This window comes from Littorina saxatilis, linkage group LG8 (genome assembly GCF_037325665.1).
Source record: "Littorina saxatilis isolate snail1 linkage group LG8, US_GU_Lsax_2.0, whole genome shotgun sequence".
Lineage (NCBI taxonomy): Eukaryota > Metazoa > Mollusca > Gastropoda > Littorinimorpha > Littorinidae > Littorina > Littorina saxatilis.
In genome coordinates, this window is record NC_090252.1 from 43,096,526 (window position 1) to 43,113,586 (window position 17,061).

At 42.9% G+C, this 17,061-nt stretch overlaps 1 protein-coding gene across 2 annotated transcripts in view; it reads right to left on the minus strand.

Annotated features, from left to right (window-relative positions):
* Positions 1-3,790: 3,790 nt before the first annotated feature.
* The window catches only part of LOC138973606 (roundabout homolog 1-like), a 40,396-nt gene continuing 27,125 nt past the window's right edge, over positions 3,791-17,061 (minus strand). Inside the window, exons 13-20 of one of the 2 annotated variants that reach the window (XM_070346322.1) lie at positions 14,851-15,009; positions 13,913-14,011; positions 11,887-12,104; positions 11,251-11,398; positions 8,616-9,537; positions 7,898-8,031; positions 4,581-4,670; positions 3,791-4,142 (exon numbers count right to left, since the gene is read on the minus strand). In XM_070346322.1, coding sequence (XP_070202423.1) covers positions 3,946-4,142; positions 4,581-4,670; positions 7,898-8,031; positions 8,616-9,537; positions 11,251-11,398; positions 11,887-12,104; positions 13,913-14,011; positions 14,851-15,009 — 1,967 coding nt within the window. In that variant the 3' untranslated portion in view covers positions 3,791-3,945. Of the gene's footprint in view, positions 4,143-4,580; positions 4,671-7,897; positions 8,032-8,615; positions 9,538-11,250; positions 11,399-11,886; positions 12,153-13,912; positions 14,012-14,850; positions 15,010-17,061 lie in introns of both variants that reach the window. The other variant, XM_070346321.1, reaches the window with a different exon arrangement.

Below are 17,061 nucleotides of genomic sequence, written 5' to 3' on the forward strand. Positions count from 1 at the left end.
TGTTTAGATCCAATAAAAAAGAAAATTCAGGTAAAACCAAGATACACATTTCATTTTTGAATTCCCATTTTTCCAAATGTATAAAATTCATTTGGGATTTGTACAATTGTAAGAACATTGTTGTTCAGCATTGACAAAAGGCAGGAAAAGTGTAAGCAACAAGATTTTCGACCAGCAATTTCAGATAAATGTCAAGTTCAGGGTCAGGTTCAAACATGGCATATTTTGTTCCAAAAGTCGCACAGGGTAGTCAAGTAGCAGTGAAGCGATACGACGACATCACAGGAAAGTGCAGCATACATGACGTTGGCAAGGCAACAAACCAGCCAATCAGAAGAAGCGAGTAGCGGTGACATCAGCGAAGCGTATTTGGATTGGTGCAGAGGATCAACCGAGAAGCAGGGAGAAGCGAGAGAGATAGAGAGAGAAACACAAAGCAAACATGGTTATAGGTGGGTGCAAGCCAGACACGGCACAGAGGATTTTCCGCACACAAAGCACTGTCAAGCAAGCATATCGCGTCCACTACTACAGTGGCCAACACACTGTGGTGTCCCTCACAATTTGCAATTATTTAAAAGCATTTTTTGATGTTGTGTTGCCATGAAGAAATTGGGGTTATAAAGAGCTGAGGTTCAAGGCAGTTTTTGTTTTAGAAATGGAAGTTTCAGCCACTTCCGTAAATGGAATCTCTTTGATAGCCGGACATTTTTCTTGTGAACCAAGGTTTCAAGCAGAAGGTATTTATTATAAATGATTTGCTTTTCACGTTGACCCGTGGGCATTGATGTGTTTCACTATGTAATAGCTAATACCATAATCTGAAATTTAAAAGAAATGTTGGCAATATCCGATATTCATTTAAAACATGATATTTCATGTTTGACATTCTTTCAGTTTTACGTTTCAACATTCACTACATATTGCATGATCTCAGTAGGGCAAGAAAGGGTCATGCAAGTAGCTTTAACATCTGACATATATATATGCATTTAACCCTTTTTTTGATTTGAAACATCAGGCTCATTATGATTTCACTGTTGATGCACTAAGACGACTATACAGCTCGTAGGATCTAAATAAGGTCTGCTGATTTGAGGAGTATCCCTTTCCAAAGAGAGTGTTAGTTCTCTTAAAGTTAAATAGTAACCAATATCACGGTCCCAAACACATCACCAGTCGTATTGCGATACGTGTTTTGAGAGGTTGGTTGGCTATTGGAAATGATTGTTTATCGTCTCTTCAGCATGTTAGTGCTAATCGAGACCGATGCAAGTTTGTTTGCTTTCTCAGTTCTCACATTGTAAACTCCATGCTTAAAACTATTTACAACCAGGTCTATCACTGTTAAAAAAAATTTTTTTTTTAAAGGGTTATAAAACATCATCACTTTCGCATTTTGTACTTCAAATCTTGTTAAAAAAATCTTGATATCTCTTAAAAGTTTAAAAATCTTGTCGGAGGGGGGGGGGGGGGGGATCCCGGAATAAACACTTCCGAGTTTCTTCTGCACTGTAGTATTTGTCACGAATCTCATGAACGTTTACACAATGTTTTGAGAGTGATATATGTTCCCCTCACTACGAAAATCCGACTACATTGGAGAGGCTAAGTGACACAATGCAAACGGAATATTGAAAGCAGGTTGCCAGTGGTTAGTGTGCGGAAATCCTCAATTTAGTTCAGCATCACACAGCAAATAAAAATGAAATACAATAGTGATCTCAAAACCAATAAACAAAATATGAAAGATGCAAAGCATCGGATGACAATATGTATATGTACAAACACAATAATTATAAACTAGTAGAAGAACATGTCATATACACATGGCTATTATAATGAAATATTGAATGTGTGAATACTTCCGATTACAAATTATCTCTTACAAACCAATTGCATCCCAAAATACACTTTCTTGACATTACAAGTTATTAAGTAACAATATCGCTTTATAAGCAGCACACAAGAAAGCTTTTCATGCCCCTTTTGGATGTAAATTATTAATGATTTGCTCCAACAAACATAAGCAGATGATGTATGCAAACTTCATGCACGATTTTCATTAATAGAATGGCATGGCCAGTGTAAACTTGTTCCCCTCTATGTATGTTAGTAGTGATGGATTGATGGGTGATTAATGGGCGATGACTGATGTTTTCATGCACGATCGCAATGAAGATACTGACCATTGCTTTCTATCTCCAGCTCAGCCTGGTCACTTCCAACACGACCACCACCATATCTGCGAGCTGCAATTTGACCAATACTTGTAAGAACTTTGACCAGAGCTGAAATTTGACCAATACTTGTAAGAACTTTGACCAGAGCTGAAATTTGACCAATACTTGTAAGAACTTTGACCAGAGCTGACATTTGACCAATACTTGTAAGAACTTTGACCAGAGCTGAAATTTAACCAATACTTGTGAGAACTTTGACCAGAGCTTAAATTTGACCAATACTTGTGAGAACTTTGACCAGAGCTTAAATTTGACCAATATTTGTGAGAACTTTGACCAGAGCTAAAATTTGACCCAATAATTGTGAGAACTGCATGTGACCAGAGCTGAAATTTGATCAATGCGTGTGAGAACTTTGATCATCATCTTTGTCTCTGTCTTCCCTTTTCTTATTTCCCCTCTCCTTTCCCCTCTGTGTTTCTCTTGTTGATCTTGTCTTCTTCTTTTTCTTCTGCGTTCGTGGGCTGAAACTCCCACGTACACTCGTGGTTTTTTTTGCACGAGTGGAATTTTACTTGTATGACCGTTTTTTACCCCGCCATTTAGGCAGCCATACGCCGTTTTCGGAGGAAGAATGCTGGGTATTTTCGTGTTTCTATAACCCACCGAACTCTGACATGGATTACAGGATCTTTTTCGTGCGCACTTGGTCTTGTGCTTGCGTGTACACACGGGGGTGTTCGGACACCGAGGAGAGTCTGCACACAAAGTTGACTCTGAGAAATAAATCTCTCGCCGAACGTGGGGACGAACTCACGCTGACAGCGGCCAACTGGATACAAATCCAGCGCGTTACCGACTGAGCTACATCCCCGCCCTTCTTGATCTTGTGAAAGCCTTCTTACCTACCTTTGCAATACTGCAAATCTGCAATCACATGCAACTCTCCGAACCCTATAATATGGAAATAAGGGTGACAACTACCCATTTTCCTGTAGATCTATATAAGTTGATAGACTGACAATTGATGGGAATTTGTTTTACGATACATGCTTCATGATGTGAAACAATAAGTGTAAAAGTTAAATGTGTAACGATTAAAATGTTTGAGTAATGATATTGATTAATACGAGGAAAACTGTGAATTTTGGGGCGAACACTATATGTGGCATATGATTATTACGTGCTGAAACTGTGAAATATTGCACCTCTGTGGAGTTCCATCTTATATTGATTAATGAGTGATCAAGTGTACAGAACTCGACTAACAGGAATGTGCATTCTAAAAGGAGACACAACAATCAACCCGGTAAAGCTGTGTACTGCTATTACAACTTCACAAATATTCACTCAGGCAAGTGCATAACCATACCACACAAAACATTTAAGACAAAACACAATGAGCTACATTAATCAACACAACAAGTAAACCAAACAACCACAAGCTATATCACACACTGAAACACTCAAGACATAATACCACATTTCACAATATCAAACAGCGTTCACGAAAACAAAAACTACAATGAAACTCAGACACAATACACTAAATTCCGAACTAACAAAATGAACTCCAAACAGTCAATCACAAAACATATACAAGACACAACAGACTACACAAACACCCACAGTTTTATGACAAGCAATCGCAACACGCAGGAACAACACGCACATAGAACACTCTACTCACATTCTAAAGCCTCAAATTGATACTAGCTGCACGAAGTTTTGGCACTGAGTTTTCGTGACAAAGACTTCGAGCTCAATCAAGAACCGGCTCAAGCATGACCATGTTTGTTTGGTTGTAGCCGCACTGACCTTGCTCCTGGAGTTGCTTCTTGCGCTCTGACTTGGGGTAGGGCTTGTGGACGACAGCGCTGAAGTTGCTGTCTGTGCTGTAGGGGCTGGTTGGGCGCCCTGTAGTGTTTGCTGACCGGTGCTTCCTGTACTTCTTGCCACCTGAAATCACAGGCAAATAAATTGAGTTAGTTCTGAAACTCAGTTGAATTGCTTCTGTGAGTGGATTTTTTTTTTAAGCTAATTGCGTTTTTTGGTGTGTCTTGTCCTTTGAAGTAACACAGAAAAATGGATCAGTCCACTACTCGTAAGTCGTCATTGTTTTCATCTATTCTGCAATATCCATTATCTAAATTAAACTTGCAATGATGTAATCTGTACTGTAGTTAACTTTTCTTCTATTTCTTCTTGTTATTGAGTTATCCCTCATTGGGCGAAGGCCTGATGAAAAAAAGCATGTTTCCATTGCTTATTCTGTCACCCTTGAAAAATAGATTTCAATTCCATTTCAACTCAATTTATCTCAATTAAATTCTCTCTCTCACGCACACAAACACCACCCCCCCCTCCCAAACACACACAAGCAAACACAAATCTTACCATTAGCCTTAGGATCAGACACAGTCGTCCCCACCACAGTCATGCCGGACAGCTCGGCAGCCCGGGCCACGGCACTGGCAAAATCGGCATCTGGAGGAAAAGCACTATCATCGCTAGAGGGGATGTCCACCTCCTCCTCCTCTGCCTCGCTGGACATCACACTACTGCTCTCTATGCCCGCTGAGTCGCTACTGGTGCCAGGGCCTGACCAGTCCGCCAGCATGGAACCTACAACCATGGAGGGAGTGGACCGTGGATGGTTATGTGTGAGTGAATGTTGTGGTGAAGGCTTTTTTGTATGTGTGGTGGGTGGGTTTTGTGTTAGTTGGTAGTGATATTGGGTGTGAATGATGAAGGTGGTGGTGGTGGTGAGTAAGAGGAGGTTGAGGGGGGGGGGAGAGGAGGGGGAGGAGAAAGAAGAAGAGAATAGTGATGATGATGAGGAGGAGGAGGAGGAGGAGGAGAAGGAGGAGGAGGGGGAGGAGACAGATGATGATAATATGATGATGATGATGATGATGATGATGATGATGATGATGATGATGATGATGATGATGATGATGATGAGGATGAAGAGGAAGAGGAGGAGGAGGATTATGAGTGTGCGCATTCCGGGTGCATGACACAAGCTATTCTAAAAGGTATTCCAAGTTAGATGGAAAAAATAAAGAGGCAATAACAATGATTTTTTTTTCTCACAAAGTATGAATAAGTTGTTCCTGAAGCTAAACAGGACAGTGGTGAAAGTATCCTACAGTTACTTTGACGCTGACTTCAACAAAGATACAATAGTAGTGTTAACATATTTTGTGAAGACATGGCTAGGACAAAATCTGTTTGTGCGTTTATGATTTGTAAGTGCTTTATCAGGAACTGAATCTTCAAAATGAAACATTATGAGAGCAACCTTAAAGCCATGCTTGTCAGTATCATTAGCAGGGATGGCCGGTTAACACAAAAGAAGATTTGATTACAAAACAAATGAACTGTACATTCACTCGTTATTTACTTGTTTGCATTTTCCAATTTGCATTTTCCAAAAGAAAACGCGGGTTTTTTAACGTTTGATTCGACAGAAAAAGACACCCCCTAAAACACAGGAAGGGTTCATGCAAAACTGGGCTACAATATTGCTATTGATGGCAACTGTGTATAGCACGTGCAAACCAATAAGTGCATAGTGCAGAGCTTTATGTTTCTATTATTGTGCTGCACATTGGTTTTGCATACTGAGTACATCCACCCATTTTGTGATAATAGTTCAAGCCAATAATGGGGAGTATACATGCTACATCAACACCGCCTTGAATATTACGTACATCATTAGATGCAGTGCCTACCAAATTGCCTGCAAACGGAGACCACTGACCTGAGCAATTTCATGAAGTCACAAGTTACTGTTACAAAGAGGGGTAAGTTTGGAGGATGGGAAACTACTCAATCAATCAATCAATCAATATGAGGCTTATGTCGCACGTATTCCGTGGGTACAGTTCTAAGCGCAGGGATTTATTTATTTATTTTTTATTTTTTTATTTTTTTTGCAATTTATATCGCGCACATATTCGAGGCGCAGGGATTTATTTATGCCGTGTGAGATGGAATTTTTTACACAATACATCACGCATTCACATCGGCCAGAACATCGCAGCCATTTTGGCGCATATCCTACTTTTCACGGCCTATTATTCCAAGTATTTTGGTGGACATTTTTATCTATGCCTATACAATTTTGCCAGGAAAGACCCTTTTGTCAATCGTGGGATCTTTAACGTGCACACCCCAATGTAGTGTACACTAAGGGACCTCGGTTTTTCGTCTCATCCGAAAGACTAGCACTTGTACCCACCACCTAGGTTAGGAAAGGGGGGAGAAAATTGCTAACGCCCTGACCAGGGTCGAACTCGCAACCTCTCGCTTCCGAGCGCAACTGCGTTATCACTCGGCCACCCAGTCCACTACTTCCTACTACTAATCGTAACTACAATTTGATGTTAACGTTAACACAGTGAAGACCAATCACTGATAGACCATTCAAACTAGAGAGCCAATCCATTTTTAAAGTGAATGCTGGAATGCCGAAGTTTAACATGACACAGAAGAAAAAGCAAAAGCAGGGTGAGGAGATGACGTTTGATTTTGCGTGTGATTTTGACAAGCTAATAACAGTTGCAATCAAGTCTCAATGAGGTATATGTTACTAATCAATATAGACGTTTGAATTGAAAAGAAGTGAAAAAATGCGTGTGATTTTGACAAGCTAAGAACAGTTGAAATAAGGTCACAGTGAAGGATATGTTACTATATTAGTATGGTGGTTTGAAATGAAGAGAAGTAAAATATTGAAAATGAAAGTTGATTTTAGTTTGTGAGTTTGACAAAATGACATGTGGGGACACGATCAGTTCCATGCTGGCACACTGCAGTTATTTTAATTTCCGAGAAATAAAGGTCCACAACGTTGAGAGGTAGTTTCACACAATATCCAGCGAGGCATTACAATTCAAACCTTTGGAAACATAAAAAAAGGCATTTCATTCATATAGGGTATGGCATACACACAGGCATTCCATCCGCGTATATAAGGCAATATCACACACACACGCATACACACAGTATATCTGCACACTCTCAAAGCTTACTAATTAAAGCTGCCATGCGTGTCCAAAGCACCACACCACAATATCACACAGAAGCCTTCAATATAGTTATATTCATATCTAAAGCATGTTATCAAAGCCAGAACAAAGTCTCCTTGAGCAAATCTTCCAGAAAAAAATAAAGGACTCAAATAATTTACAAGAATGACATTTCAACCTTTTGTGATTAAACTTGTAAATACAAATACAATAAAAGCAACAGCAATATAATGTTTTTCTTTGAACCATCACCAAAGTATTTTGGCGTAACTCAATTGTTGGCGATTTTTATGTTTTTGTACTATAGACTATAACTCAATCATTCTCCATAAGAAATATTCTGTGAAATATGATTGACAATACATGATTTAACATTCTTTTATCTTTATATCCATACCAGGTATAAATACAAACACTATTTCATGATCAAAATAATCAGGTTTGACCTTCAGCTGAAAAGCTGTCTAACATGAGTTTTCTTTATTTCCTATCTGGTTTCTAGCAGTCATCGTTTCCAAATTGGTCTCATTTTGTTTCTCACCTAACTGCAGCGAAAATCAAATTCCAATACCATCTATGCCCATTCATCTTAGTCTATTTCCCTATACCTATTCATCCCAGGTTTTTTTTCCTTATCCCCAGTCATCTAAGTCTATTTCCCTGACCCTTTGCACTCACCTGAGATGCTGCCATCCCCAGCCTCCCCGTTGACGCTGGACTCGGGTGTGGGACAGTCCGTGGTGCGAGCCGCGTCCAGGTCTGACTCCCCCGCGTAGTCATGCAGCTCCTCCGACATGGGGGAGTCTCCGTTCCTGTGGTTAACACGCAGGTCAAGAGTTACAGATACGTGAGGGATATAATCTTTAGCAATTCATACAAAGATTGTCTGCACAACTGTGTTGGTCTGCAATTATTATTTCACTGTCAATCTCTGTCTCAAATACACTGTCTCAGACACACACGGCCTCTCTCTGTTTCTGTCTCTTTCTCTCACACACAGATGCATAGTCTCTCTCACACACAAACACCCCCCTCCAACACACACGCCCACACTCTACACACTCTCTCTCTTTCCCTCTGTCTGTCTCCCTCTCTCTCTGTCACACACACACTCTCTATCTCGCTCTCTTTCTCTCTCTCCCCCCCCCCCCCCATCTCTCTCTCTCTCTGCCCCCCTCTCTCTCTCTCTTTCCCTCTGTTTCTCCTCCCCCCCCCCCCCCTCTCTCTCTCCACCTCTCTCTCTCTCTCTATCTCTCTCTGTCTGTCTGTCTGTCTGTCTGTCTGTCTGTCTGTCTGTCTGTCTGTCTGTTTCTCTCTCTCTCTCTCTCTCTCTCTCTCTCTCTCTCTCTCTCTCCCCACTCCCTCTCTCTCTCACAAAACATCATCATTCACTTACCTGCTACTGCGGTAGCCAGGAGAGTGGATGCACTCGTTGGCCAGACTGGGGAGCGATGACTGACACGCCCTGTCCATGTGAGGCCCCTCCCCCATGCCTGGGATGGGACCCTGCCCTCCAGGGCACATGTGCAAGTGTCGAGGATGACCCTCCGAATCGCTGACAAACATCCTGGGGTCCCCTCCCGCCATGCCAGAATCCAGGGGCGGCAACCGGTATCCGTGGAGCGACGCGGGTGCCCCAGACACAGGGCACGGGCCCATGCCCATCGCAGAGCGGTGCCCGTAAGGGTCTATGTCACTGTAATAGTTGTGGGGGTGGTGGGGGCACATGCCGTCCATCCCCCCTTGCCCCATGTAGGTGTGCGGGGGGCACATGTGGCAGTACCCCGGGCGTCCCCCTGGTGGGGGCCCCCCGCGCATCCCCCCTCCTCCTCCTCCTCCTCCTCCCCCTCCTCCCACCATCATGGGGGATTGAGTCCTCATGCTGAGTTGTTTGGGGGAGTAAGGACGAAGATCGGGGTAGCGGCCGTGAGAAGGACCTCCTGTGTATTCCGTGTCGGAGTAGCACGGAACTCCGCGCATCCCGTGCATCATGCTTTCGTGTGACACGGGGCAGGAGCAGGCCGAGATTTTGGAGACCGGAGAAATCGGAGAACGGTTGTCCATGAAACGCTGCTCGTCGCTGGGGTGGTTGTGGTGGCGTTGTAGCGAGTTCATCGGAGAGTCTGGGGCGGGCGATCCCATCTCGCTGGGTGGGGGGTGTTCCGGTGGTGGGGGGAGCAACTCGGCCCAGTTGACCATGGGCTGCTTACCTCCCCCTGGGCAGATCTTACCTCCCTTGAGGGAGCGCCTGATGGGCATGCCGTGCTCGTCTGTGGTCAGGCTGCCGCTGTCACTGCCTGGAGACACCAAACCCATGCCTGCAGGGTAACCATGACAACGGTTAGACAAATAAAAACTCGGCTTCAGGTAAGACTGCTCACCCTTCTCAGACCCACACATGTACAATCAATAATATTATTTTCTATCTACTAGTTGATATTGATTGTTAGTGTTCAGCTTGCAGAAGCCACACGTGAGTCAGTAAGCTTGCAAAAACTATAACGTAGACTGAAAAATGATCACCATAACATTATCAAGGGTGGTGTATAAGTACGTAGCTGTATGGTTTATTATGATGGAAAAATCACTGCTTATGCCCTTCAAAATCAAATCTTAAGAGAACGCTCAAATGCCATGAAACACAAGCGCAACACGGTTGAATTAAAAAATAAAATAACAGGCGTACCTGCCAGATTATCAGTATCTATCTGAATGTGTTCTGTCAAAGACAAGTTATCATAAGACTCACTAATAATGCCCTAATACTACTAATAACTCTAACAGTAAAACAATTGTGAAGATCAAACGTGTGTTAGTGAGAACAGGCGTCTGCAACTGTTGCAGACCTGGGAACCCCTGTTTTGCACTTGGAGTATACTTAGACAAACTTGGAGTATTTTCAGAAACAATGAGCGTACTCGATCACACCGCATTTGAACACCCATGATTCAAACATGCTTCACACACGTCCGTCGCACCGTTAATAAAGTTTACAAATAACCTACATGTAAAAACAAATTCGTCTTTCAATGTTTACTGACAACAACTAATCATGTGTCAAAATACTGGATCGGCCTCGGGATGCGCTTGTTAAGAAAAGTAGCCTTGGTATTTTTCTCGTCATATTTTGTTCCCACTGAACGTACTGATCGTATTCTAGACAATCATGCGTACAATTTACGGCGAAATCGTATGGGTTCCCAGGTCTGTGTTAGTTCTGCTTTTCTGGGGAAAGTTAAGCCAGATTAAAGCGTCAAACATGAGCAACAATCCAAAAACTCTTTAGCAAAAGAATACGCATGCTCTGTGGAAGTTCGCTGGTATTGAGCAAAGTGTAAGGCACTACATTATTTTTTCAGTGTTCAGTAGAGTCGGTCGAGGATTAAAACAATCTTTCAGCTTCACGAATCACCTCTGTAAGTCCAAAGCAAAAGCAAACACTTTGCCAGTCGTACTGATTACACCTGTAAGTATAAGTAGATCTATACAAACAATTTGGGGAACAAACCGTCTTTGTACACTTAATTTCTACAACTGTGTGGGAACACTGCAAACAACCTCAGTAATAACTACGCACTCTGCCAGCCATACTAACTACCTATCGATGTTGCTGTGGAATGTTGGCGTCATTCAATGTTTGGCGAAGTTGATGTTTTTTGTGTTTTAGACAATGTAAATTATTCTCCATGAAAAATTATACTCTTAAATACGATTTAACAGTCTTGTATCTGTCTACCCATACCAGGAACGAATATAAATGCTATTTCATACTAAAATTAATCAATGTTGTCCTTTTCCTGAAGAGCTCTTTCTTCTCCTTCTTGTTCGTTCATGGGCCGAAACTCCCACGTTCACTCATGTTTTTGAGCGGGTTTTTACGTCAACGACCGTTTTTAAGCCGCCATTCAGGCAGCCTTGCACCTCTTTTGGGGGAAGAGCTGTTTAAAACCAACTACACCAAAATTCCACGATGTCATCGATTAGTAAGTATAAGTAAGTGAAAAAGCCATGCCAAGCACAGTCCGGGTTACCATAGGTGTAGTGACCTGTGTGGGGCCGACTGTTGTCCGTGTTTGAGTCGCTGGAGCGCATGTCAGGCTTGGGACAGCTGTCGCCCGACCCACTGGCACTGCTGTGCACGTAGGCCTGGTTGATGGGCCGGAACGTGGCGTCCATACACTGAGGGAGAGAGATGGGGCAGTGGTGAGTATAGACTGAGCATTGAGATGAGAGGAGAGGGGGTGGTGAGGGAGGGAGGGAGGGAGGGAGGGAGGGGGAGAGAGGGAAGGAGAGAGAGAGAGAGGGGGAGAGAGAGAGAGAGAGGGAAGGAGGGAGGGAGAGAGGGGGAGAGAGAGAGATAGGGAGAGAGGGAGAGAGGGAAGGAGGGAGGGAGGGAGAGAGGGGGAGAGAGAGAGATAGAGAAAGATAGAGAGAGAGAGAGAGAGAAAGAGAGAGAGAGAGAGAGAGAGAGAACGACAGAGAGAGAGAGAACGAAAGAGAGAGACAGAGAGAGATAGAGATAGAGAACAGATTGAGAATGATAAAGACACTGAGAGAGAGACATACAGACAGACAAACACACAGACATATAGAAAGGCAGACAAAGAGACAGAGACGGAAAAGGAGCTCTAGTAAAACACAAACAAAAACACTTCATCCCAACTCACATTACTCTGACCGGGTCTGTTGAGAGTCGATCCCCCTCCTCCGCTGGTGTTGATCAACGTCGTGGTAGCATACGGCGCCACAGACACAGGCGTGGACATCGGTTTCTGGTAGAAGGTCTTCATCTGAGGCATCAGGGTGCCCCCTCCCCCGCTCGTGGCCACGCTGTACATGCCTCCCGTCACGCTCCCCCCTCCCTCGTGCAGGTCCTTGGGCGTCCCTATGTCCAGAAGTCCGGTTAGATCGCAACTCAGCGCGTTGCCACACACTGGGTGGAAGGACAGATGGAAGGTGGAGGGTGATGATGAGGGGTGGTGGTTATGTGGTGTATATAATGGGGAAGGTGGGGGGGGGGGGGGGGGGGGGTTAACTAGCGAATTACCACTCCCTAATGGACAGAAGCAGTAAATTTTAAGGGGCTTATTGTCCGTCAGGTCTTAATTGCCTATATTGGACATGAATTGGTTTATACGATTCGAGTTTTACGCCCTCACGGCTTTTTGATGTTTGCGTGTTTAGGTGGTATCAGCCATCTGCACTTATGGTAGAATGACCAAGATCTTTAACGTGCCATTGTGGTGACACGGGGGTGGGAGATGGATACCGTCTCTGGGTCTGCACATAAAGTTGACCCGTGTCCGTCCCGGCCCGGATTCGAACCAGCGACCTCTCGATCACAAGTCCAGTGCTCTACCACCTGAGCTACCCGGCCCCCTGGGACAGAAGCTTCATCCATCCGGGGGAGGGGGAGGGGGGGTGTTACAGTGGAAACCCTCCTTTTTAAGACCTCCAACTATCTGAGAAAATGAGGTCGAAAGGAGGAGGGAGTCTTAAAATGGGGGTAAATTTACAGAGGTTATGAACAGAAAGTCCAAGATAACAGGGTAGGGAGTCTTAAATTGGGGTACATTTACAGAGGTTATGAACAGAAAGTCCAAGATAACAGGGTAGGGAGTCTTAAATTGGGGGGTCTTAAACGGGGGGGTTCCACTGTATGTGATGGATGAAGCCTGTCCTTCATCGGGCCTTCGAAGTCAACTTCACGAAGTCGTCTTTACGGAGCTTGCTGCACGAAGCTTTCCCTCTGACGTTTTGCTAAAACGACTTTGTGACGTCAACTTCGGGCTCAATTAATTAAGGACGGCCTTATGGGTAGAAGTAGTGATGCACACCTGTGAAAGCTAACTAACCTTGGACTGCAGGGAAACGTCACAGTTAAAAAATTTTTTTTTTTTTTTTTTTTTTTTTTTTTAAACTTCAAGACTTGGAAAACTTAGTTGAGACACTGAGAAAATATAAAAACTAATCCGTTTGTTGTTGAGGGTTTATTCTCAACACCAATGGACACTTTAAGTTGTAGTTCCCTTATATCTGCATTTGCAATAAATCAGTTCAATTTGTTTCCAGTGTGCCTTACTGCCTAATAATGAGCTAACACAATGACAATGAACATGAAATCAGGGGAACAACACAAAAAGCACACAAACACTCTATCACAGAAAGTTTAACAAAAAGAAAACTAAAATAATAAGCTTTATAGCTAGCGTGGTTAGGAGGAAAACTAAGAGTGATCGCTTACAGACAAACAGTATGAAACGCTCATTAAGTAGCTTTAAAATAACCAATCAACAAACCACTAAAAAAAAGTATTGTATGAACCTAAACAATCAAATCAGATAATCATTCAGATTCTATAGAAACGTTATATATTCAAACATTACAATGAAAAATACTTTTCTCAGCAGATTCTCAGTTTCAAGTCTTTTGGTATTGATCTTTGAAAACCAGCACACACACACACACACACACACACACACACACACACACACACACACACACACACACACACACACACACACACACACACACACTGTCCCAATTTACATATGACATGGTTAAAAAACAAAGTCTAAACAACGAAGTAACATGTATATAAATCTTGGTTCCACAAAGACTAATTAATAAATATGCTTCATTGACCTTCAACCTAATTTGCTTTACATATTTATTTTCTACAGATCTACCCACCTCCCAGAGTTCCATGGGGGTCTTTCTGTGAGTAGAGGGCATCCTCCCTTGACAGGACAACGCCCGATCGAGACTCATCCGACTTGTGCACTGGTACCGCTGGAGAAACAAACACACAAATTATTTGATAATGTTGACACACACATAATTAATATTTACTAGATTTTACCTGTTACCTTTATTTATTCTGGGTTATTTACATGTTTGTTTTTTCTTTTCTTGCCTGTTTTCCATATGAAAAAATAAAATAAAAAAAATCATTGTTTTTTAAAATGTGTTTATTTACTACCCTATTATTCATTATTGATCTAGTAATTGATTCATTCATTCATATTTGTATTTATCTATTCTATGTACGCGTATTTTGTTTGTCTTTTACCGGACTACATAAGAGGAATCTGGCATGGGAGACAATCTGGTTTACTCATGGTCTGTGTACTTCTGTTATGGGTTTTCTCCCTTATACCGACAATCCAGCAGTGATCGCTGAGCTCTCTCTCTCTCTCTCGCTCTCCTCTCTCTCTCCTCTCTTTCTCTCCCTATATATCTCTCTCTCTTTCCTCTCTCTCTCTCTCTCCTTCCTCTCTCTCTCCTCTCTTTCTCTCTCTCTCTGTCTCTCTCTCTCGCCTCTCTTTCTCTGTCTCTCTCTGTCTCTCTCTCCTCTCTCTCTGTCTCTCTCTCTGTCTCTCTCTCTGTCCTCTCCTCTCTCTCTCTCTCTCTCTCTTTCTCGCTCTATCTGCATCTACACCCTATCTTTCTCTCTTTTTTTCCTCTCCCTCTATCTCTCTCTCTCTCTCTCTCTCTGTCCCCCCACTCCCTCTCTCTGTTGCTCTCCCCCCAACCACTCTCCCCTCTCTTTGCCCCCCCCCCTCTCTCCCCCAAACCAGCCTCCTCTCCTTTCAACACACCAAAACCTCACACCAGACGAAGACACTCACCACTATACATCCCATTCTGTGCCATTTTCTTCTTGTGTTTTCTCTTCCTGCAGAGCCAGATGCTGAAGACGCAGAGAGCCAGCCATACGGTGCCTCCAATAGTACTGATCAACATGCCCAGAAACCACGGCTCCTTCATAATATTCGTCTGCTCTGGACCTGAAAAACATGGACAGAGAAATGTTATCAATGATTGCTGTTTCAAGTAAGGCCCAAAAAAAAATAGTCTGTTTACGGTAACCCGACCGACCCTATTTTTTTCGCGCGACCCTAGACTTTTTTTTGGCATTTGGGGGGGAAAAAAAATTAAAAAAAATTTGGGTTTTTTTTTTTGCAAAATAACGTAAAAATATGGTTTTTGGGAGAAAAAAACAAAAAAACAAATCCCGACCTACCGACCCTATTTTTGGGCCTATGTTACCGTAAACAGACCTATTTTTTTTTGGCCTAATGATCATTGGGAACAATGAGTGCAAACATTGGCAACCATTCACTATAATTATGTCTATCTGTCTTTATGTATGCATGTGTGTCTATCTCTGTCTGCTATGTTCTCTCTGTCTCTGTGTTAGTCAGTCAGTCAGTCAGTCAGTCAGTTCAAATGTCTGTCTGTCTCTCTCTCTCCCTCTCTCAATGCATCTCTCTCTCAGTAACAGATGAACACACCTCCCGTAATACAAGAGAAACAAAACATTCACTGATACAAAACACATACCATATCAGCACTCACAATGTTCACAAAGTAATTAAAACAAATCCATCTCAATTTAGATCTGTCCATAACAGTGGGCAAGAAGAATACAAACTAATAAATCTGAGCACACAAAGACACAAACAGAGAGACCACAAAGCAAATACAAACTGTCAAGATAGCTTCAAATATTGACATTTTCAATCCAGGTCTTTTAACGAAGACAAAGAGCACCAGACAACGACAGACACCCAAATCACGCCTTCAGACAAAACGGAACCGTCACAGAGGGGCGACCACAAACAAAGACGTCCCCTGGACCCACCCTCCCGGACCCCCCATCAAGTTTCAAAATGACCCCCCTCCGAAGTTTCATTAAGATCGCATCCTTTAACCTTCCCAAGTCTCGGTGAAATCTCCCGTCTGGTGTCAACCAGAGCGGCCATCTTTATTATCCAAAACTGTTCCCCATTATTTGCCCTGTCTAGCGCCCTAGCGGCAAATACCCTTCGCAGTCCCTAGGGTTTTGACGGTTGAGAGACGATGGCAGTTAATGAAGGGGGGTACCAAAACTGCTGATGAAGGGAACAAGGTTTGGCCAACAACAAAAGACTGCAGCACAAAGCAGCCATCTTGGGAGACATATTGCGACCTCGGGCCCATAACGAGGCCCTTTCCTAACCCCTTCAGAGCCTCTTAATGAACTGTCTTTTGTTTTATTGCTTCCCTTTGTGACCCTGTCAGCGCCCCTAGCGGAGCTTTTTTGTGTTTAATTAACTTCCTGGATTTATCGTCTTTATTGAGAGCAACAGGCTCGTTTGTTACAGATGACAATTGGCTTTGATTACAGTCTGAAGTTTAAGGATGTGGTCTTTGAAGAAGAATTAAAAAAAAGAAAAAGAAAATCTGATTGACGCAGCAGAAAAAAAAGAAGAAAAAAAAGACCGAGAAGGTGTTACTGTTGGAAATATTGAAATACATCCAGACGAAACAAAAGAACAAAAAAAAAAACAAGAAAGAAAAAAAGACAGTGAGAAAGAAGAGAAAGAAAGAAAAAAGAAAAAAAGAAACAAAGAAAGAAAGAAAGTAAGAAAGAAACAGAGACCCGCCATTGAAAAGAGAAATAGTACTGGGGACGTAAAGATGAGGGTAGGGGACGGGGATGATGACATGAAGGATGGGGAGGAGGGGGAGGTGTGTGTGTGGGGGGGGGGGAGGGGGAGGATTGGAGATTCCTATCAAGACATTATAATGACAACCATAATGACATTTTGAAAAGCGAATGCTCTGAGTTAGCTCACTTCGTTGCCAGATTTTCACAATACGGTTATTTTTTCTAATTGCCGTTTTGTGACAAGTTCTGCCACTTCAAGCACAAAAGATGCCAGGCGGTGATAGCACACTCGTCACTGACATAATTCCATTACACCCTGTCAATCAAAAACATAATCACACACACGCTTGAAGGCTCACAGAGACGGTTGCAATGCCCGCACACTAGCATCAACACACACACACAC